Source organism: Brachyistius frenatus, unplaced genomic scaffold (assembly GCF_029030835.1).
Source record: "Brachyistius frenatus isolate BFR_SWC_R1_liver_20210118 unplaced genomic scaffold, ASM2903083v1 Contig_8, whole genome shotgun sequence".
In the NCBI taxonomy this organism is placed as follows: domain Eukaryota; kingdom Metazoa; phylum Chordata; class Actinopteri; family Embiotocidae; genus Brachyistius; species Brachyistius frenatus.
The window spans coordinates 407,127-431,827 of record NW_027210607.1 but is presented as its reverse complement, the minus strand read 5'-3'; the positions used below and the strand labels follow the sequence as shown (position 1 = coordinate 431,827).

The 24,701-nt window shown below is 40.3% G+C and overlaps 1 protein-coding gene across 12 annotated transcripts in view; it reads right to left on the bottom strand.

Annotated features, from left to right (window-relative positions):
* The window catches only part of rims1a (regulating synaptic membrane exocytosis 1a), a 109,679-nt gene that overhangs the window by 2,950 nt on the left and 82,028 nt on the right, over positions 1 to 24,701 (bottom strand). For 2 of the 12 annotated variants that reach the window (XM_069689819.1, XM_069689823.1), the window contains 16 exons: positions 21,982 to 22,144; positions 21,350 to 21,454; positions 20,636 to 20,695; positions 19,007 to 19,084; positions 16,760 to 16,849; positions 15,482 to 15,565; positions 13,536 to 13,601; positions 9,874 to 9,983; positions 8,358 to 8,476; positions 5,847 to 6,007; positions 5,427 to 5,641; positions 4,300 to 4,344; positions 2,959 to 3,124; positions 1,460 to 1,572; positions 1,219 to 1,320; positions 956 to 1,095 (listed from right to left, as the gene is read on the bottom strand). In XM_069689819.1, the coding sequence (XP_069545920.1) occupies positions 956 to 1,095; positions 1,219 to 1,320; positions 1,460 to 1,572; positions 2,959 to 3,124; positions 4,300 to 4,344; positions 5,427 to 5,641; positions 5,847 to 6,007; positions 8,358 to 8,476; positions 9,874 to 9,983; positions 13,536 to 13,601; positions 15,482 to 15,565; positions 16,760 to 16,849; positions 19,007 to 19,084; positions 20,636 to 20,695; positions 21,350 to 21,454; positions 21,982 to 22,144 (1,817 nt within the window). Of the gene's footprint in view, positions 1 to 955; positions 1,096 to 1,218; positions 1,321 to 1,459; positions 1,573 to 2,958; positions 3,125 to 4,299; positions 4,345 to 5,426; positions 5,642 to 5,846; positions 6,008 to 8,357; positions 8,477 to 9,873; positions 9,984 to 13,535; positions 13,602 to 15,481; positions 15,566 to 16,759; positions 16,850 to 19,006; positions 19,085 to 20,635; positions 20,696 to 21,349; positions 21,455 to 21,981; positions 22,148 to 24,701 lie in introns of all 12 variants that reach the window. The other 10 variants (XM_069689827.1, XM_069689831.1, XM_069689820.1 and 7 more) reach the window with 9 other exon arrangements.

The window sequence follows — 24,701 nt, the reverse complement described above, 5'->3', positions numbered from 1 at the left end:
CTACGGTCAAGCACGGAGGAACAGCGTAATGCTGCTCCAGGGCGACCAGCCAGGACTGAGGGAAACATGACTTCTGCTTTCTGACAGAACATCCTGAAAAGGACTTCAAGTCATCAGTCTGTGAGTTCAAGCTGAAACTCAACTGGGTTATGGAGAAAGACAATCCCAATCATAAGAGAGAGTCCACCTCTGAATGGCTTAAAAGGAAATAATTCAAGTTTGGAAGCAGTCTTGTCAAAGCCTGAACCAGAACCAGTCTGAGATGCTGTGGCGGGAACTGTAACGAGGAGTTCACGAACCCTCCGGTGTGGCAGCACTAAAGCGGTTCAACAAAGTTCCAGCACAGACATGTCAGAGTGGGATCTCCAGTTATTAGAAGCATTTGGTTTCAGTTGTTGCTGCCGGAGGAGGCATAGCTACCCAGCTTTTAGGTCCAGAGGTGCGGTTACTTCTTCACATCGGTGACTTTGGTATCAGATAACCTTTTTGATTCAAAAAATACAACAATCATTTCAAACTTGTATTACGTGTTCACACAGGTGGGCTTTGTTTCTTGTTCAATTCTAAATGAGGTTAAATACTTTTTTCTCAGCACTGTACAATAAGACTGCATTTGTCTTTTTGTATAGCTTAGATCAAGTCATTTTAATACACAAGCACAGTCATTCATTGTCACAGACTTTTACCAGGTCAAACTTAAACCTTTTTTGCTTTTTAAGTCTCAGAACCATCAACTGTTGTGACTTAAGTCTGCCTCGAGTCTCAACTCTACAGCCCTGCAATACCTTATATCTTAACGCTTTGATAATAGCCTGTAATGTGGTCATTTTCAGTTCAACTTTGAGCTTACAAACCTTTTTTTATTGCAAGGATGAATATCAATTCTGATCTTATTACTTCATTTAATGGCCATTCCCATGACAAAGTGACTACTGAAAAAGTGGTTGGTCATTACCTGAAGCACCTTGCCCTGCGGACTCTCATCAAAGAGCAGGTGCTGCTGGTAGAGCGGCTCCAAGGTTTTACGTGCAATCTTAGTTTTCTTTTTGGCTTTACATGTTCCATTATCCAGCAGGTACACCTTTACGTAGGGAGCTGGGAGTCGGGTTAAAAGAGAAAACACATAGAAAATGAGGCGGTGCATGGGACTGTCATGACTTTATGTTGCTTCAAGACCTTTGCTTTCAGTGTTTTCAGTGTTGAATAAATGTGTGTTACCTGGGAGGGATTTGGAGCCTGGTTTAGGGGTAAGGCCTCGTGCCCTGATCACCTCCACCTCCAGCTGGCCTTTCTTATCCATCAAACCGATCTGAACATCACCTGTGGAGGTTATGGGTGGCAAAGTTAAGTCGACTATTTCTCCTCTAACTTCACATTTAATGAGCACCATGGAACCGGATTTTTCATTATACATATAGAAATGTTGCATATAGAACATGCTGATGGAGACGTCACTCACCTATGGCAGGTGTTGCCAGAGTTTGCCGGCCCACCAACTGACCGGGGCCTAAACCATCCAGGAAGTCACTGAACTGACTGTCGGCACCCAACCGCATCCCTGAGAAGATCAAACTGACACACAGAAACATGAATTACTCACTGTGTCGTCACACTGAAGCAGTTTATACCACAGCACAGTGTATAACGGAGCTCATGTTAGACCTTTACTATGCAGTATTTAACTTAAAAAAAAACAAATTCACCAATTTTACATGTAAAGGGCCATTTAATCATCAGGAGAACTAGTCAGGCTGTGAAAACAGTGTTCTGTGTTTTTAGAAGAGTTTTTCTTAGTTTTGAGAAAATTACCTAAATTACATATGTCATGAGAGTGTCTTCTCTTAGGCTCTGGTACTAGAAATCTAAAACTGAAAGTCTGTAGTGCACACTGGGGGTGTAGATTGAAGTTCTGAAGCGCCTAAAAATTCTCAGCTCTTATAGAAGTGTCGATTTTAACATTTTCATGTTTTCCATATTTTTGTTCTTTCAAGGTCGCAGAGAGTTTACCAAACAGACAATCTTGGTTGCATTATAAGAAATGGAGGATTTAGTGTTTCTTGCGCCATTCTGGGACTACAAGTTAGAAAAACTTGGTTTTAGCTCTGTATTGTGTAACTTCATGCAGCATCAACGTGACAGTTTCCCTTCAAATATTCAGTAAAATAAACATATTACAGTGGTTTGTTCTACATCATAACTTTTGTAGCCAAACTACTTCCACATATCTAAAGCCACTCCCCTTTTTGGAAGCAACTCCTCCTCCACAGAGCCGTGTTTGATGCTGTATGTTATATAGTTACATATTACACTGCGTAAATGTATGACGCCATTATGTCAACAAGTTGGAATATTGTGATTATCACGACATGATAATCATCATTAATGATATGATATATCCCTCCTCAGGTATTGGACATGTAGTTTATACTCGGGGATTAAAACCCCAGAATGGACTGAGCACACCATGAGACTGAATGTGCACATACACACTGATGAACCCGAACATGAAGACCCTGCTCTACAAGACCTGGTGTCTAGCAACACACACACACACACACACACACACACACACACACACACACACACACACACACACACACACACACACACACACACACACACACACACACACACACACACACACACACACACACACACACACACACACACACCCTGTCCCTCCTCAGACCGACTTAGGTGGAGATCCACCACCACTGACCAGCAGCAGCCCACAAGCCTTTAAGAGATGCTCTGATCCAGTCATGTGTAGTTATTTGAGCCTCATCAAACTAATCCAGGTCTTTAGAACTGCCACATTCAACACGTCGACCACGAGACCTACTTGTTCATCTACCATCAAACACACCCCAGACCTGAACGTAAGATGTTATTGTGAGAATACCAAAGCTATTCACTTCATCTGAGTCTTTTGCTGTGTATTCTCCAGCGTGTACATACTTCCCCTCCGAGCTGTAGCTGTTCATGCTGCCGTCAGTCGACTCTCTGCTGGCCTGCCGGTTCATACCCGATCCTCCTCGCGGATACTCCACCGCCATGCCCGTCTCCACGCTCCTCTGGATGCTGCTGCTGCCGGCCTTACCCACCTTCTTCCCAGTTGGCGCCTCTGTGGAAAACACAGAACAATGGTGTTTAGCCGCTGCACATGCCATTTTTACCGAGGCTCTTATCCGTGATCAGGCATTTCTTGTCTGACCACATCAAAACTCAAATTAAATCTGTATTTGTACACAACAGAAATATAGGTTGCATGTTTTTACGGGATGAATTGAGTGACACTTTTGAATAAATTTCAGGTAGATACTTTGACCATCCTGATAACTATAAACTGAGATTTATCTCTCCACAGGCCATCCCATGCAAAATAATATCCTAAGGTGACTTCACCAGCATCTCAAAAAACACAAAATAAAGAAAGACCACTGCTGCAAGGACAAATATGTGCACATGCTCAGCTGGGAAAAGGCTTTTTTTTTAGATAATCAAAAAGGATTTCTTGAAATTAGAAGAAACATTGCGTGTTATTTTAGGTGATGAGGTCACTGCAGGAGGATCTGGATCAAAATAAAAAACTGTCTCTTCACTCATACCTTGAATGTTTAGAAGGGATGTAAAGGTAAAATTGGAAGGGTAGAAGAAAACATACAGTGAGCATCCACTCAGTGGGAAGGGACAGTTCAGCTCTTTTTAAAAACCTGCTGTTTTTGTCATGAACACAAAGTTTAAGATCAAGTACAACTTTGAATCTGTAGCCGTAATTAAAAGGCAAGTATGATGTACGCGGCGGCACCAATTTTCTTTAGAATTCAGCGTGACTCATGTTTCTTCTAGAACTGAACCAGGCTTTTGACACAGAGGTGGAGGAGGAGGGAGGAGTAAGGAAGTGTGCTCAGAGACAGAGTTCAGGAAGGGCTCACGGAGGGCTGGGAACCTTCTTCATAACTTTTCCTTGTGCTCGTTCTTTCTGTGGCTCCCTGTCTGTCTGAGTTTGGTCTGTTTCTGTGTATGTAAAACTGAACTGTGATGCTTTATTGATCATTTAAAAACCCTTGAGCAGAACAGATGATGAACAGATGTTTTTAACACTAAATGTGCTTCTTAGTGTACAATATGGCATCATGCTGTGTTTATGATAATCATGCACCCACTATGAATGATATTATACTGTGTTTGGAACCTATAAATCCACGAGAGCATCACCTAAATAAAGTCCTACTTGTCACAGTTTAACTGTCTCGCTGTCGTGTCCTGTCGTGTCCTCTGGAGTGTAAGACTACCTGCCTTTTGCTTTACCTTTCTGCCTGTCCGCCGCCTTACCCGCCGCTTCTGAAATAACACACACAACAACAACAAAGCCAATAAACAACAACAACATCAGCATGATGGAAACACTGGTAAACGCTTGTATTTTTTGAATGACCTCCAGGACTTAGTGATTGCTGCTGTCTATCTGCATTAGTATACAGTACTCTGTGTGTGTGTGTGTGTGTGTGTGTGTGTGTGTGTGTGTGTGTGTGTGTGTGTGTGTGTGTGTGTGTGTGTGTATCAATAAAGATGCACCAAACTGAGTAATAAATGCACCACAACTGGAATCCATCCTCCTGTAATATTTTGGCCTCAGTTTCTAACTCTTTTATCATGACGTAAAACCATCTGAAAATCTTGTTATTGCTGACCTCCAGTAGTTGAGTTTCTTACCTATCTGCAGTGATCTAGAAATATACTTTGGGGTGTATCAGTACATCGTGATTGTGTTGTTACATTCACAACAGAGCACACTTCTGATGACTTCCAACCTCAGAGGGCAGTGAAATGCTGAAAATGCTAAAAAAAAAAAATTGCCTTTAAAGCAAAGCTTGTTGTTTCAGCTTGACAAATAAACAGATTCTTTTTACATTCTCCATCATCTGCCTCAGGCAACGACTCAGTGATTTACAATATAAAACAGACTAGATGCCATCAGAGGCTTCTTGGTATTTATTTACTGTAATTACACTCATGATTGTGGTGGTTGTTTGATGAATTGATACACAGCTACTGACATGTAGTGCAGGCTCTGAAAGACAAGTAGGCCTGTTAAGTTTATTCTGTCAGCAATACTACATGTTACAATTACAGGAAATGATGTTGTGCCCCATACGCTGATAAATTAGTTTTATTGGGGTAACTTTGTGATGTAAGAGAGGAAAAGATGTGTCGCAATTAATAGAAAGACAAGGACTCAGCGTAATGTGATGTAATGAATACTGGAGATGACCATTTTTGATAGTTATAAGCAGGAACTAACAACAAAGGATGAGAGAAAGAATTATCAGTCAAAACATTTTCCTTCCCCCCAGAATGTTTCCGTGTTTCTTTCCTCTGAGAGGCTGTGTGATGATTGACTGTCAGTCGTTTTGTTCTCTGACCTGTCTGGCTGATCTGCGATGTACTCCGACTCCGTCTGGATGGCAGGATGGCGACAACACGCTGGCTCAGGCTCGAGCGTCGCTTCTTGATCCCACTCCCCAGGCTCCCGAGGGCCGTGTCTGATTGGCTGCCGTCGGCGTGGTCCATGCCGTAGATCTCCCCGCTCACGCTGGTGCTCTTTATCATGTGGCGGCCCGATGCACGCACGGCTCGGCTGATCATCACATTTTACAATATGAAGCAAGTGATGTCACCCGAAACAAAGTCTATTTCATATTATCTAATAGTTCACCTTCGTGTGCGTGCGTGGGTGCGTGTGTGTGTGTGTGTGTGTGTGTGTGTGTGTGTGTGTGTGTGTGTGTGTGTGTGTGTGTGTGTGTGTGTGTGTGTGTGTGTGTGTGTGTGTGTGTGTGTTATACCTGAAGCGTCCCCGGGGTCTCTCTGACTGGATGGACATGTAGCTGGTGCTACTGATGCGAGAGGCACTGCTGGTTCGAGAGATGGCTGACACGTCGCTGACATCACTGTCTGAGGACTTATGGGAAACATTTTCACTACTCGTCCTCTGGTCCTTATAGAGCTGCAGGAACCACAGATCATACAAGATGTTACAAGTAGACACTAGTATGAAAAACATGTCTCAGCTGCACCGATTAATATTTTTACATTGATAGATGAATTGCAATGTGAAAGGGGCTGTTCCGGTTGACTCGTTTTGGCTTCTCTCAGCTTATTGTTTTGGTTTCACAGCCCAAAACATCATTGCTTTGTACGAACCGCTGTACACCACGAGGTGCAGTTGCACCATTTTAGTTGTATACGTGTATATATTCATTTCCATGCTGTATATATGTCTATTCATGTTTTATATGTCTATTTATGTCTGTCTGTTTTTTGCATGCTGAGAGTGAAGCTACAACCGGAGTCAAATTCCTGGTATGTGTTAACATACCTGGCCAATAAAACTGATTCTGATTCTGTTAAAACTACAGTAGCAGCCAAGGTTTTCCCTACAATTATAAGACAGGGATACTAATGCTGAGAGTTGTCTGCAGCTCTGGAGAGAAAGGATACCCTCTTGGCCTGAATATAAGTGGAAGTCATCTTATATTAAGTAACTACACAATTACATGTTCAGATGTTCTGTCTAAATGGAGAATGTAATTACTGTCTTCCACTGTCCACCACTTCTAAGTGTTTGGTTAACCCAGGCTTTATTTATAGCGATTTCTAAAGGCTCCTGTAATGTGGAAATTAATTCATGACGAGTGAAAAGAAGTTCACCCTATCTCTTTACTGATGAAATAAAGCAGGGAGAAAAAAATATGTAAAAGAAATACAGCTGGCACAGATGATGAGTTAAAGAAGACAGTATGAAAGTTACGTGGCAGAAAACATAATTCTGAGAGGAATGGAGTCCTGCAGTATCTCAGTCAGTTGATTCGTGGCTACATTTATTGATAAAGTGATGTGCTTTCAGATGTTTGACTGAACAATCATTTTATTTATCAACCACTATGCTATTATATTGTCAGATCAGAGAAAATTGTAGTCCAAGCAAGTTGTGTTGTTTTGTTGGGAACAGCTTTGCGTGAAACAAGAAGTGCAACTTCTCTGATGTCAACCAATCACAGGTCAGTACACACTGACACGTTCCTCAGAAAAATGATGCTGAAAAACTGATGACGGAAAAATGTGTGTCTGACAGGGGTGTGTCGGGCTTTCCATTGTTGTCAGCATACTTCATTATGTTAATAAAAAATAGAATAATATATGACATTTGACATATATGACATGATATTTTTGCAATAGACTATAATTGTACTGAGTGAGTACAGTGATTGTACATATAGCATATTATTGGTATTATTAGGTTTCATCACATCGTAATCACAAAGCTGTTTCAGAGACTTTTCCAGACTGAAATAAAATATTTGAACATACTGTGTATAAGTATAAAGTTTAGGCTCTTGTCTGACCCAAAAATATTACCACCTACCTTCCAAAGCTTTTATCTCTATCTGCAGATACATTTTAATTTTATTGTAAATATATTTTGATTATAACTTTTAACTTAATTTATTGTTGACAACCTTCTATTTGATCATTTTTATTGTATATACAGTCCTACTTTACTTCATTGTACTTAATCTTTCTTATCTTACGTTGCCAACCTCTTGGGGTATTATATGTCTGTCTAGTTTATCTTGAATGTAAGCTGCTGGAACACTTATCGTATTGTATCGTATCATATCTTATCTCATCAGACAAACCTTGCCTGTTCTGTAGACATTTACAATTTAAGTTTTGTGATGGAGGGTGAAAGCTAGTGTGAATTTCCAAGTGGTTTTTGGATTTTTTGTTTTGTTTTTTTATTCAAACCCAAATCACCTTCCTCCAGTAACTTTATTTTGTTTTCTCATTTTTATGTTTGTTTCCTGCTTTTACTGAGAACACGTTTTAATCACTATCACAGCATTAGCCAACACTTCTGGACTGTTTTAGTCAGCTTGTGCTGATGATGTATACCCTCAGATATATAATTTCACATTTAGACAAATGGAGGACAGTGTATTGCATCATGCAGCCCAAGTTAAACTACTCGCATGTGTGAAAGTTCTTATATCACCTTTAACTGAGAGCCTTGTGTAAGTTACAGATGTGGATTCAACATTTCTGTATTCAAGGTGTGAGATGAACTCTTGAGTGACTGCCCGGTTGGAACCAATCCATTTTATTGAGTGGTCTTCACCAGTACTGTGACATAATTTATTACGTTCTCAGACAGTCGGTGCTTTTCACTGCGATGCACTTCAGCAGCATTACGACTCGCGCTCTGCAGCTGGAACCTTTAATGTCCCCTTCCACTCTCCTGATGAGTTCATTTAAAAGTGAACTGTGGTGTAGCCAGAAAAAAAGTTGTGGCCCACCTCTCGTTTATTTTTGAGGGCTCGGTCCAGGTCCTGTTGGCTGGAGGTGGTGGTGGTGGATACCCGGTTGGAATGAACCTTAATCTTGAGCTGACGAACACACTGTTCTGCCACCAGGGCTGCACACACACAACAAATACAAGAATACAAGATACACTTAATCTCCATATTAATCACCCACTGCACTGGAAATGAATCATTTATGGAGTAAAAAAAATAATACACTAAACTAAACTAAAACACTGTTTGATATCACTCCTGGGGAAAAAACATGAAGCCACAAAATTCAGAGGAAAACAGAGAGAGTGATGGAAACATTAAACAGCACTAATATATTACTGTGAGTACAGATTTAGTACAAAATTACAGTACTGCAACTTCAAAAACTGAAATATATTCTTGTTCAAAAATGACAAAATCCATTATTCCTCAATCAGCACTATTGGGAGAAGTTCCCAGCGTAGAGTTGCACTAAATTGCACCATGTACCAGAACCAAAGGCAGCCAGGCGTGTGTGAACACAATAGTCACAGTTATTGGGTTACTACATTTTCTACTTCATTTTTTAACCATCTCCTCATCCGACCAGCCTACATGTAAGAATTTAAATGACATCATCATAATTGTATTTATGTCCTCATCCCATTCCCTTCCTGCTCATTTAGCTCCATGTCGAATCCCCCTGGTGTTTTACGGTAGGTTTTTCCAAACATATTAATGTTGTTTGTGGCGGAGCCATTTGCTCTCCCTTTTCCCAACAAAATAACTCAAAAGGTTTTCTTTTCTAAGTGTGTCAATACACTCTGATTAGTTACTGCAAAACAAATGTAGGCTGTAACTGTAACTCATTGTACATAACAGGTATACCCATTTCAGGTTTATAATGATGTGGATATTTCCGTCAGGTATCATGAGCAGGACCAGCAGATAGCGCTTTTAAACATTCGTCAGTTCTAATTTAATGTTATGAGGTCTCTTTTGCTATAAAGTGATGCTGTAGTTCACTTTCTTGTTTACACTGTAACCTCACAAAATTTTAAACAGGATTTTAATCAGCTCGTGCAATCATCCACTTCATAATACATAATGAAGTAAAATAAAAAGTAAAATTCATAAAGTAAAAGTACAACAACTGAAATTTAAAGGGACTCGAGATTTAGATGGTCAAATTGGTTGTCCTCCTGCTTCCCAAATCACAAACATAAATATCAGAGAACAACACACAACAACGGACTTTTTTTCAGCCCAAGAAACAGAATTTATTTTGTCATGATGTCGTTTATATTTTTTTCTTCATATAGCAAAGCATGTGTCATCTAATGGCGTGGGCATTATCAAGATTGAACTGGAAATGGAACCGTCCAGGCCAACTGAAGAGACTTCATGGATGCCAGGTACCTCTGCTTCGGGCCTAGACATTGTGTGTTACTGGCTCGTCATGGTAGATGGATGTTTGATGTATTAATGATCCCTCACGCAGATGTTTTCATGTTAATCATCAACAACAACATATTACCTTGTTCTGCGGTGTTGCTCTTGGGGGGAAGCTGTGGGAGCTGCCTCACTTTGCGGGCTGATGAGGATGTCACTGAGGAGGAAAGAGACGCACCACCTTGGAGGTGGCCCCTAACACAAAACAACACAAGAGTAAAGAAGATAGACGGGGGAGAGGGTGACATGATGGAGAGAAGAAAAGTGAATAAAAGCAAGGAAGAGAAGAGCGGGAATAAAAGAAGAAAAAAATGATATTAAAGTCATCGTGTTTGATCCAGGTCACTGCAGTGCTGTTGGAATTTCAAGATTCTTGAGTTAATCCTATTCACACAGCAGTATTCAGACATTATAAGTGAAGGGGACGTCGTAATTCACCTGAAGGTACAAAAACTGAGCAGAGAAACAGCTACAAACAAATGAACCTGCTGTTATTTCCTATTTCTTGACTTAAGATGAATAAAGAAAAAGCATCAATTTTGGAAATGAGAGCACAGCAACACCAGTGGGAACATCATATCCACAAAGGGAAACTTGCTCAGGGGGTTGATAGTGAGGGATCCTGTAGCCAAAAAAGACCAGCAAATCAAGATTTCGACTGTGAAACAACACGAAGGTGAAGGTGAAAGCCTTCAAGCACAAATCCCACCGTGTCTTCCAACGTTCATTCAGTCCATTCTCACAAAACACCAAGAAACAGTGGTTGCTAATGAAACATTGGTTTTCTATTTCACTGGGATGGAAACTATTTTGTTTTTTTTGTCTTTTTCACATCACTTTAGTCAGTGCATGTTCTCAAAATAATAACAGAAAACGACTGCTAATTTATTTAAAAACTTTGTCTAAATATGGTACAAAATGTGGATATTATTTTTTGTAATCATTTTACATGAACACATCACCTTTTCTATTGTAAAAAAAAAAAAAAAAAAAAAAAGTCTTCCATTTAAAATTAAATTTTTACTGGAAAGCGACTGATGAAGGCAAAAATAATGAATGTATTGCTTAATAAATCTATTAAATTATTATGAATGCATTGTTCCTTTACCTTTGGGCTCTAAACAGACCAAAAGATGGAAAACAGGTTAACACTTACCAAAATCTTACACAGCCTCTCAGAAAAACGATGACCTCTGAGAGTCCAGACATGTCCACACAACACATATACAACACATACACAAATACCAAACAGCAGCATCCCAGCTGTGATGTGACAGACATTTCACAGATACACTGACAACAGTATGTCGGGTCAGAGGGAGGGAGCAGCTCTGTAGAGGCCACAGTCTCCATAGTAAAAGAGAGAGGATTTGGTTCTCTCTCAGTAGGTCAGAGAGGGGCTGATTCAAGAGGAGTCCCCTTACCAAAGGGCCGCAGTGGGGCCCTCTTTCCTTTGGAGCCCCTTAAGATGGAGGTAGGCTTGATTCTGCTGCATATACACACACAAGTGTGCACAATCACACAAGTACCATACAAACCCAGAGCCCGGCAACACAATGTGTAAGCAGCAGCATGCAGGAACAAAATGGGGTCAGAAAAAAAGGGGTCGAGGAAAAAATGGAAGAAAGAAAAAAAAAATCAGAACATAAATAAATAAAATATCCAAATGATGTTAAATGAAATATTAGCAAAACAGTTTTCTTGTAGGTGAAATTAACCTGAATTTGTTCAACAGTTTTAACAAATAGTGAATTACACACTAAACAGTGTACTTCGATATGTACTGCTTTGTGGTGTTAATGATTTAAGCAATATTACACGAGAGGGTGGGCTTTAACGTCATTATTGGCACGACAGTGATGCGGTCAGGACCGAGGCGCTTGCGCTGAGGTCCGTAAGCATCACTGAAGTTTCTGTGGTAATACATTGGGTTTGACTAACAACTGGAAAACAATCAGTCAAGTCAGTAGAAGCGAATGTAATGTATGCAATGTTTACCACGGTGCAATGTTGTAGTAACAGCCTAGCAACAGAGAGGATTTCTAGTCCGTTTTATTGCTTTCTAGAGATGGTTTCTCAAACTGAATAAAAACAGCACGTTTCACAGATATCTTAGTTACAACAAGACTCAGCGAGCTTAGTCTTGTTGTAACTAAGATATCTGCTGAAAAAAAATATTAATGGACTCGTGTTTTTAAGATTTTATAAATCTATATATATATATATTTCAAGGCCATGAGAAAAGTTTATATATAGAGAGACAGAACAGAACAACAGGGTTTCTCCTCTGAGCATAAAGTGCACTGCATCTGCTTCAAGTGTCAGTTGACCAGTCGATACATCCTCAAAGTTAGCATACTGCCTACGATATGATCCATAAACTATTACTATCATCGTTATTGCCTTTTACTAACAATAATCCATTGTATCCCTTCATTATAGCTGTGCTTAGTTTAGAGTTGTTGTTAGCCTACCTATCACAGCCAATCTGACCAATCAAAGACATATTCAGAGTCACCATAAAGGCTGATATTTATATATTTTTTTGTAAACACAATCACACATTACGTCAGATTAAACTCCACAATGCGCAACGTTAACCAGGCATATATATGGTATCATGTTTATTATTCACTAAATACATTGAGCGAGTAACTGGTTGCGATCATCATAGCGTCAGCAGTTTTTGTGCGCAAGAATTTAGTATCTCGTGGCCTCGATTTATTATGTTGTGTGCACGAGTTAGTATCTCGTGGCCTCGATTTATTATCTTGTGGCCTCGAATTAGCATCTCGTGATCTCGATTTAGTGTCTTGTGGTATAATTTAGTATCTTGTGACCTCGATTTATTATCTCGTGCCCATGGTTTAGTATCTCATAGCCTCGATGTTATCTCGTGTGCATGGTTTAGTATCTCATGGCCTCGATTTAGTATCTCATGCGCATAATTTAGTATCTTGTGATGTCAATTTAGTATCTCGTGCACATGATTTAGTATCTCATGACCTCAATTTAGTATCTCATGGTCTCAATTTAGTATCTCTTGATATCGATTTAGTATCTTGTGCCCATGGTTTAGGATGTCGTAGCCTCGATTTAGTACCTCGTGGCCACAATTGTTTTGTTTTTTCTCCCTGACCTCTTCGGGGCTCCGTAGCCAGCAGCTCCAACCCTGAAGTACATGTTGTGTGTAAATTGTTTTTCTTTTTTTCATTAGTATGTTAACACTTTTATTGTGGTAGAATAGTGAAGGAGACTTAGTTGCACACTCATAGGAAGGATAGAAAACTAATATAATTCATTACCCAAGTTTCAGCCTGACCAAAACAAGGAAACATGTAAGCACACATGCGATGCAGGATGTGGAACATGTCTCTATGGTTTATGCACAGCAAAACAAATTAACACTTATACTGCAATCCTGGAAGCAATTATGCCTGTCAGTCCTTTGTTCAGCAGGTAGAATCAGACAATTTAGCCTCCACACAAATCAATGTGTATTTATGGGGTTTCTGTAGCTACAAAGAGGCTGAGATATCCAAGGAAAATGAACTCACCTCCACAAAGGACCACAATTCACTTGAAATTATTTAAGTGACCACTCAAGACCTCAAATAATACATAAACCTAACTTTTACAAACCTAAAAATGTATTCTTCCAATCTGGTAAGTGAAAATGAAAAGCTCCAACGTCTGCCTGTAAATCACCATGTTTGACATGTGCTGAGCCTACAGTACATGCCTTACCTGCCACTGTTAGAGAGTTTCCTGCCAAGAGTCTGACACTCAGGTGTTTCCAGAGTCCGAGGTTGCCTGGAGAACGGTGGATGAGCAAAGGGAACAATACATAACAGAACAAAAAGATGGATGGATGAATGGTTGAATGAGAGGATGGAAGAGAGCATGATGGAGGATAAATCATTCAGATTTAGAAGAGCCCGAGTGTGTCAGGTGCCGTCATTGGCCTTATGAGTTGATGATCAGAAAACAGGAAATAGGAGGCATGCTGTGATGGATGATCTGATGGTGGTAGGAATAAGGGTGTGTCACACACCCATGCTTCATCTGTAGCTCTGCCTTTGTGTGTGTGTGTGTGTGTGTGTGTGTGTGTGTGTGTGTGTGTGTGTGTGTGTGTGTGTGTGTGTGTGTGTGTGTGTGTGTGTGTGTGTGTGTGTGTGTGTGTGTGCAGATAAGTGTGTTTGTACCTGTACTGAGGTGAATTAAAGTCTCTTGAGAAGGAAGTAGCATCCATATTCTCTATTCATGGACATGCAAATGACAAAGATGATACACGCATCGCGAAACACACACATGAAAACACACGCAGTCACACTTGTGATATGAATTATGGATATCAGGAATTCAAAGTCATTGTTCAGCACCAAGCCTTGAAAAAGAGAGACTTCTCAGTGGCTGAGAGGAGAAGGCGAGCACACAGAAGCTGCAGATGCAAGTTCCCGCAACAAAAAGTAGACGAGGAAAGACTGCACGAAGCAAACGCAACAGGGCAGGATTTCACACCCAAACTACTCAAAGTTCGAAAGAGCACAAACCTGGCAGTAAAAATCGTGAAGGAAAGGTAGAAGATCAACAGCACAAAACTATTGCAACAACAATCACAACCAAAGACTGTTGCTACGGCTCCGTTCATCCGACTGCAAACCAGAGACACAACCCACATACTAAAAGCCATTCAAGCAACCCTTTACACAATGTGAGTGACTAATCGTAGAACAAAATAGAACTTGTCTCTGCCTAGAAAACTTTCTGAGTATCAGTATGGCAAGTTCTACATTGTATATAACATTCACTCGCACTGTGTTCAGCTCATCTATCAAACAGTAGGAAGAAAAATTGCAAAAAATAACAAAAATAGTTAATGATTTTATCTTGTATTTGTTAAAATAAACAAACAATGCCATTACAATTATTTTCTAGTATACTAAATAACCTTTTAAGTTTGAAGTAATAGTTTGCCATTTTGGGAAATATACTCATTTACTCTCTCGGTGAGAGTTAGATGAAAAGATTGATGTCACTTGCAAATATGTCCTCTATGTATGTAGCTACAGCTAGAGGATGTTAGCATAGCCTAGCATACAATGTTGCAATATGGGGAAACAGGTTGTTCTTTAATCTGTGCATTTTAACAACGCCCCGCAAGCTGTTTCCCCATATTTTAAATCTTTACGCTCGGCTACATATTCAACTGACAAATCAGTCAAATGTTTAGCTAAAATAGATTGAATTATATGTTGCATATGATACAAGATAAAGTCACTCACTCCATTATACTAGAACAGGGAAAGTTGGAAAAGTTTACATTGCAAGTTGACTACCAGCTATTCATGGAAGTATCAGAAATCGGCAAAGAGATTAGTGCAAATATGAGCAAGAGCTTGACAACTGCCTGAACCCAATAAGACCCAACTGAAGATTCCCATCAGGTTTGTGAGAATGTGTTCCTTACCAAACTTAAAATTGTAAACAAAAGAACAACAAAAATAATTAAAAAAAAAATAAAAAAATACATACTTGGGGAATAGTGACATTCTGAGCGAAGACTTAAAACGTTTTTCTTCTATTGTTATAATTTAATTGAAAACTTCAGGGTTTGGGTCATAATGGTGGGAGATTTGAAGGCATAAGTCAAGCTCCAAGAAGAAGCGGTTGGAGGGTCCACAAAAGGGTACCTGTCATCTTCAGGGGAAGCATGTTGGATAAGAATCCTGGGACTTGCCGGACGTCTTCGGGGCAGGGAATGGGACAAAGGTTTTCTACGTGTACACATACAGAATACATCACCCATATGACCAATTCAGAGAGCCATTACAAAATCAGAAAGCCATGTTACTCCATCAGCTACCAATATATTTTGACCACTTGGGGGAAACAGAACAATCTATGAACACAAACATTGGCTTACTATCACTTCGTAAAGTTCATGTGGCTAACTTGTTAGCATGGAGCAACATCAGCTTCGATTTGGAGTTGTGTCTCTGGCTACCCAACAAGTAGGCTGTGACTTCAATTTTCACCAATCTTTGAGGTCTGTTTTGGTTTCCACTAACTCTCAAGATAAGCAGCCAAAATATCTTCCAAATTTCTATCTTTTTGGTGGTGAATTCCCTTTTTTGTGTTTTCATGGATGGTGTTTCTTGGAAATCAAAATGTCAGTTGCACGTCGATTTGTTGTCCCAACAAAACTCCAACAATACAGGACCCACTGAACAGGTGGGACTCTCGCCGTTTACATTGTGGTCACACTATGAATGTAATCTCTTCACGGCCAGCATGGACAGGATGGATGATACAGTGACCCACAACTCTTTCAATATGCCGTGTGAGGTTTGTATTAAGACAGACTGGAATAAATTCAGAGCTATGATCTCAATGAGGTTGATGATGCTGGGAATGGTTATGCTGGTATTACACAGGAGGGAAGGTGAGAAATGAGCAGTTGAAATGTCGACTGATTGTGCTGAGGACTGGATTGTGCGAGGCTCAGTGGGATAAAGTTGACAGGGTGATGAAGTTGTTCAGCTTTGGCTCGAGTGGTTGGCATGTTTGGTAAAGTGTACAACAAGAGGTGCACCGATTCGGTTGTCAGACGGCCAACTACGCCAGTTGCAAAAACATTGCGCTTCATTGCAGCTGTCTAATTGCGTAGATACTGATTAATGACATAGGAATCAACACATTTTTGTGATGTAACAATTCTCAAATGTAACAAATTAAAATACATTGAATTTCTAATAACATTAAGAAAATCGCTGCACCTTCTTACACAACTTTCAGGAACAGGAGAAGGAGCACAGTGGTGCACAATAGTGGTGTGGGTGGAGGGGGAAGTTTAAGAGGAGGCTAGTGGAGGATCATTCAGAGAGGAAAGAACTACAAAGACCAGGAAAAGCTGAAGACAAGAAACTACAGGAGGACTACAGGAAGGGGGTGGGTACAGAGGCTGGTACCTTTCAGTCTCTGGTGAGGGGGCATGATTGTCTGGAGTCAGACAGTTGGTGCTAGCGCTCCTAACCCTGTCCAGAGAAGGCTGGAGATCACTAGAGGCACCACAGCACAACATGCCATCCAATGGAGGAAGAGGAGGAGGAGAGGGAAAGGAGACAGGAGGAGAGGACAGAAACAAACACAGAGAAAAACAATGGACAAACAGAAAAAGTATTTTAAAAGAAAGTCCGGTTAGATTCCCAAAATCAAAATGCTAGACTAAGAACTAAACCATGACTGACTGACTGGCAGGCGTCAGGACGGGAGTGTCTGTAAGTTGTCATGGTTGTCATGGAGATGGAGTATGAGAAAAAAAAAACTTGTCATTACAAGAATGTAATGATCTTTGCACTTTTCTTCCAACCAGGAAGGTTTAAACTTACAAGTTTATGGATTAATGATTATCTGTATTCTTATGTGTCGTCTGTGTGTTGCCATGACCATACTCATGACACGACAGAGCTTTTCTTTTAACATGCTGGCAGCGTGGAACTAGTTGCAAAATTAGCATTTGAAAAAGCGCATGCATTCAGAAAATGAAGCTGAATAAAGGAAAGAAAACTGAATCTGGACACTAGTCTATGAAGCCCCAGTTGTGGTAGAAAATACTCACACTAAGGGAAGTTCACGGCTTCATGACGACTACAAACTGTGTCTCCTTGTACAATAAGTATGCAGTTTTGTTGATGTCCTTACTCTAATATTGCTGATTAGAATTTTTTAATTCGATCAGTCTTTTAATGGCTGCCACACAGGTTCAGAAAAGTTAATCACAAAATGTCTAAAGGCCTCAGTATGCTTCAAATGAAGTGATAATCTGATCATCTAATAGCATCTCAAAGGACCTTTCTGACATTGAAAACGGGAGCTGAGTCCAACTAAATTTGTTACAGACCATCTGATGTTCACAGCTGCTTCATGCTGCCATTGTGGAGGTACGAATGTAGGCAGCGTTTGAATTCAGGCATTCTTCATGTGACTGCTACCGTACCTTTGTGTGTGTATTTCTTGAGAGCCTTTATTTTTTTCTTTGTGTAAAAACTGTTTCAAAGTGTCCTCGCTTGTTCAATTCATTTTGTTAAAAACTATAAAGACATGTAAAAGACACCGAACTTTCAATGAGGGGGTGTAACATACGCACGAGAAGGAAGGAGACAAATTTAGAGGGGTTTTTTTCTGTCCCTGGTTCTGAAAGTAAAAGTTCTGCCTAATTTACCTCAAAGACAGTTTTAGGGGAATCAGATTTGGTGTATTACCATAGTTTGGATGGACATGAAGCTCTTCCAATTAAAATATCTGTCCAAAAAAAGAAGCCGTGTGGTTCTTTGATAAGACATCAAAGGTGCAAGCATGTGGACCGAAACTCTTCAGGAGAGAAGTCAGTTTAAAACATTATGCTCACCACGAACAGCGGGCAGAAACTAAAGATGACATTGTTGAAGTCTCTGTTTCCGTCTGTCCAGACTAAAATGAGAGTTTTCAAACTCAGACGGTCTCAGCATTTTTTTTTTTTTCATTTTGGGGTTTTGAAAACACAGGAGCAGTGTTTTCTTTGATCCATCCCTCTGACTGGATTCCTCCCCATCACAACGAGAGCTGAGACTCATGGGTATTGTTGTATTTATAGCCATCCATCAGCCCATACTGATGAACAAAACATGATTCTCACAAATACAGTTGAAATAACTAAACCTGGTGGCCATTGGATTGTTACATTATCCAGCAGAGTCCTGACGTTTCTCCTTGCATGGCAGCTACTGTTGGAGGTTTTTCTCCCTTAAAGAGGAGTTTTTTCCCTCCTAGCTTATGTGGGAATTGTTGAATTGTTGGTTTCTCTGTATAATATTGTAAAGTCTTGCTGTAAGGACTTTAATGTGTTAAGTGCCATGAAATAACCTGTGTTGTGATTTGGCGCTATATAAATAAAGTTGAATTGAATTGAATTGTGTCAGTGGGTGAATGGAAGGTAAACTGTAATGTGCTTTGAGATAACTAATGTGATAAAGCGCTGTATAAGAACAGAACATTTACCACTTGCTTGCACGTGGTATGTGCCCCGATCACTTGGCCGTTGGGTATGCTTTTTATTGAGTGACCTGAGGATTTTGTATTAAGTAAAAACTAAAAATAAGAATAGAAAATTTAAAAGTCTTCAAGATTTAAACACTTTGTTCATTTGAAGCATACTAAACCCATAACTGAAGACTTACCTGTTTGTCTGTTTGCCGATAGTGTTGAACAAAAGGGGCATCTTAGGTGGCAGTGTGTTATTGTGCCTAGTAGATCTCCTGAGGTTAGCATGCATGCAGCAGACACAAGTAAGGAAATGGAAGGCATGGGTGGAAGAGGAGAAAAAAAAAACAGTTGTGTGGGAGTGGCTGGACAACAGACAGAGAGATCCTACAGGGAAAAAGAAGTGGCAACTTATCCAGTGATTTTATTCACTATGTACAGCCCATCTGAAGCTACGTCAAGTTGTTCAAAGACAACAGATTAGTTTGGCCCACTGGGGCCTTTAACAGTAAAATGACTGTAAGGTATTTACTCTACCATAAAAGCAAGGTAGGTTTCATGTGTCAGGACTGAGTTATTTCTTCACAAGTCACACTGTCATCTAACATGTTGCATTTCTTGCTAAAATCACTGGCTAAGCTTGTCGGTTTTTTTGCCGTGTAAGCAAATAGAACTACAGCACCGCATGACAAGCGTACAAGCATCAAAAGCCGCCTTTCATCTCTCCAGACACACTTAGAAACACCCTCCTTCCATTAACACATCCGCCTGTATGGACAGTATAAACAAAGTGTTACCAGCTTATTATGGTTCTATCAGAGTTATGATTGCATGAGGAGAACTTTAATGAGACACACAGATGTATTCTCAAGAGTGTAACTTACCTCTTTGTCTGTGTGCTCAAACAACATGTGGATGTGATTCAGTACATGTGATATGTAGCAACTATTTAACAACAGTAAAAGTTGTGATATCTCAAGCTGTATAAATATATGGTGGCAGTTTGCAGAGTTTTGAGTTGTTTCAATCAGAATTATAATTGATTCATAATCAGTGGTTTGATTTCTACAAGTGGGGGGAAACACTGACTAAATATTTCATATTGATTGTAGCCCTAACAAGCCATACTGTTGGTCTGCTTGTAACACAGTCTGAATGCAGTCCTGTAGTGACCTCTTGTGGATCTGAAGCAGTAGTACAACTGAACAACCAGAGGATTCCCTCTGATCAGCTCCTTTGCTTCTGTTCTCTCTGATTATTAATAGGGAAAGATTTCTGTCTTGTATTTGAAGCACACATGAATGCTGACATTCTATATTTCTTTTGATATATATTTTTTTTACTTTTTTCTTACTGTCAACAAATACCATGAATCACAACAATGAAGGGATCCTGCTAACAAGTATTGTGTGTTTATCCAAAGCCTCATTCCACTGTGACATAGAAATGAATGGATTTGGAGCTGAGAGCGACAGAAAGGGTAGGGAAGTCAAAATAGGATTTGTTGACAATAACAAAAATACAGTATATGTATGTATCTTCAACCTTATCTTGAATCTCAAGTGGGTTTTGATTATGTATGCATTATAGATAACATGTATTTTTGCAACACTCATCCTACTTTGACAGCAGAATAAAACTATCTCAATTTCAGTAAGATATTTTATAAAAATCTATATTTACAGTGATGGATTTGTTTTAAATATTTTTTTTTTACTGCAATGAGACAAATCTGACAAAAACACTACACACATAAGACCACACCTCACCCAGAACCCAAATCCAGAACCAAAATGTAAACAACATGTTGTGATTGGCCAGTTTACCTGGTGTGCAGGCACTCAGCACTTTTGCCTCGCATTGATTGGTGGATCATGATGACCTCACTGTGGTTACCATGGGGATGGATGACACATGAGGAAATCAACAACAGTCAAAAAACCAGAAGAGCAGAGGGAGAAGAGGGTGAATAGGAAAGAGAAGCTGTCGCTGATTTCTTGGCGCGCGCGCGCGCACACACACACACACACACACACACACACACACACACACACACACACACACACACACACACACACACACACACACACACACACACACACACACACACACACACACACACACACACACACACACACACACACACACGTCTTCAGAAATGCCACAGATTTTTGCAACCAATGCCTTTTTGTCTAAACATGGCTCTAAGGTCACTGCATTCAATATGACAATCAAAGGATAGCTACAGCAACAAACACTTTTCAAGATACAAAGAAGAACAGCAACAGAAAAAAGAAATATTCTGTAAAATAAAAAGCTGGAATCGAATCTAGAAAAAAAGATAATGGTAAAGAAATGATAAAATGAAGTTTTGGCGATAAGAACACACAGTCACACTTCTCACACCTTTGCAGCAGAAGCAGTTCTGCACAGAAAACTATAACCTCACACCATGAAACATTTAGAGGCTATCTTTTAGACAAACAGTGGAAGCACCTCTCGACATTTAGCCGAATTATATTTCAGACACAGACACGCACCTGTCATCCAGGTACTCATCCCCCTGGTGGCGACCTCTGGCAGCATCGTAGTGACGCGTTGGAGAACGAGAACGACGAGTATGAGAAAACTCGTCATCCAGACTCCTGAGAGGGAGAGCAGAGGAAAGGAAAGGAAAGGAAAGGAAAGGAAAGGAAAGGAAAGGAAAGGAAAGGAAAGGAAAGGAAAGGAAAGGAAAGGAAAGGAAAGGAAAGGAAAGGAAAGGAAAGGAAAGGAAAGGAAAGGAAAGGAAGGAAGGAAAGAAAGCCTGATGTGAGGTTGGTGGTCAGACTGTGTTGCAGTAGACTCTGTGTCGGGCTCATTTGTCTCAGCCAGTAAAAGCAAAGCTGGCAGCACTGTGTGTTCTGCATCCGACATTTCATTAGTAGATGGACTCAGTTTGCCAGCTTCCAGCAAACTATCTCATTTCTTCTCTTTCTCTCTGCTGTATGTTGCTTTTTCCTCTTACAAGAGACCAAAGTTCCCCCAGCAGGCTCATATGGGTCGTTCATCAGTAGTCATTATCAGACATGAAGTCATGCCGCCCACCTTTGAAGACCAACAGTCTTCATACAAAGCAGTGTGTTGAGCAGCATTTGTGGCATGAACACAACCTTTTTTTTTCAATCCTCACCTCTGGGTGGGAACGTTGGGCGGCCGGTACCGGATGCGGCCAAGCTCCTCCCGGTGCGGGGACACCGAGCGGGAACGTATGTGATGGGAGGGTGTCCTCTGCTGGTCGGGAACCTCCAGGGTGGATGTGGGCTCCCTCTGCCTCTCCCTGCCACGCCCATCAGCTGCTGGGTAGAACCAGTAACACGGATGAACACACAGAATCCATATATTAGATCATGGCAAATAGACTTTATCGTTGGGAAAACTCAAGACGGCACCATAAACTAATCTGATTGAATAAATGACCAGTTCAAGTCAATTTTATTTACAGCGCAAAATCCCTTTGGAACATGGTCCCAAAACACTTTACACACAAAAAAAAGCCACAGGCACATTAAAATATTAATATCAAAGAAATATTAAAACAAAAAGTGCACTTTACAATTGCAGTGAATAAAATAATAGACAACCAACTTAAATCAGAAATGTTAAAATATTAACATCAATAATATGTCAGTGTTAAAGGAAAAGTTGAAACAACATGCAGTTGAGGAAAATGCAGAGTAAGGGAAAGTATATTGAGAGGATGGTTCAGGGTCAGTTTAGAAGCCCTGTAAGTTTTATCAAAAAGGGAAAGTTTTAAAATGGATCTTAAAAAAAGAGAGAGTGAATCTACCTCCAACTAAACCCAAACTAGGAGCTGGTTCCACAGGACAGGAGCCTGAAAGCTGAAGGTTCTGCATCTCATTCTACTCCTGGAAACTCTCGGAACCATAAGCAGGACTGCAGTCTGAGAGCGAGGCGTTCTGTTGAGCTGATAGGGTACTAAGATGGAGCTTGATTATTAAGGGCTTTGAGTATCAGGAGCAGACATTTTAATTGTGTTCTAAATTTTATAGGCCAATGATAAGAAGCAAAAATGGGAGAAATTTGCTCTCTTGCCAACCCGCCAGCTCTCTTTCATCAGCATTCTGTATCACCTGGAGGTTTTTCAGAGAGCCACCGGGGCATCCTCACAACAACGAATAACAAGTCTAGCTTGAAAGTAATAATTGCATCGAGTAATTTTTGAATGTGTGACTTGAATGTCATATCCTGCTCAAAAATAACTCGAAGAATCTCAGTGGGGCTGGAGGCCATGGCAATGTAACCCAGAGTAACTATATCGGTGGATAAACAGTTTCCGAGGTTTTTAGAAGTAAAAAAAAAAAAAAAAAACAGGTCATCCAGGACTTTACATCTTTTAGACATGCTTGAAGTTTGACCGATGAATTTGTTTTATCCAGTTTCATAGTTAGATATAACTGGGTATAATTGTCATAACAATGGAAAATGTATCCACTGTTTCCTAATGACACTGCATAAGAGAAGCTTATGAAAAGAATCAGACCGAGCACCGAACCTTGTGGAACCCCATGAATGACTTGTGTAAAAGAGTCATCGTTATCAGCTGATGTTTGAAGGCACAGTGATTAAAGATAGATAGATAGATAGATAGATAGATAGATGGATGGATGGATGGATGGATGGATGGATGGATGGATGGATGGATGGATGGATGGATGGATGGATGGATGGATGGATGGATGGATGGATGGATGGATGGATGGATGGATGGATGGATGGATGGATGGATGGATGGATGGATGGATGGATGGATGGATGGATGGATGGATGGATGGATGGATGGATGGATGGATGGATGGATGGATGGATGGATGGATGGATGGATGGATGGATGGATGGATGGATGGATGGATGGATGGATGGATGGATGGATGGATGGATGGATGGATGGATGGATGGATGGATGGATGGATGGATGGATGGATGGATGGATGGATGGATGGATGGATGGATGGATGGATGGATGGATGGATGGATGGATGGATGGATGGATGGATGGATGGATGGATGGATGGATGGATGGATGGATGGATGGATGGATGGATGGATGGATGGATGGATGGATGGATGGATGGATGGATGGATGGATGGATGGATGGATGGATGGATGGATGGATGGATGGATGGATGGATGGATGGATGGATGGATGGATGGATGGATGGATGGATGGATGGATGGATGGATGGATGGATGGATGGATGGATGGATGGATGGATGGATGGATGGATGGATGGATGGATGGATGGATGGATGGATGGATGGATGGATGGATGGATGGATGGATGGATGGATGGATGGATGGATGGATGGATGGATGGATGGATGGATGGATGGATGGATGGATGGATGGATGGATGGATGGATGGATGGATGGATGGATAGATAGATAGATAGATAGATAGATAGATAGATAGATAGATAGATAGATAGATAGATAGATAGATAGATAGATAGATAGATAGATAGATAGATAGATAGATAGATAGATAGATAGATAGATAGATAGATAGATAGATAGATAGATAGATAGATAGATAGATAGATGGATAGATAGGTGGATAGATAGGTGGATAGATAGGTGGATAGATAGGTGGATAGATAGGTGGATAGATAGGTGGATAGATAGATGGATGGATAGATAGATAGATAGATAGATAGATAGATAGATAGATAGATAGATAGATAGATAGATAGATAGATAGATAGATAGATAGATAGATAGATAGATAGATAGATAGATAGATAGATAGATAGATAGATAGATAGATAGATAGATAGATAGATAGATAGATAGATAGATAGATAGATAGATAGATAGATAGATAGATAGA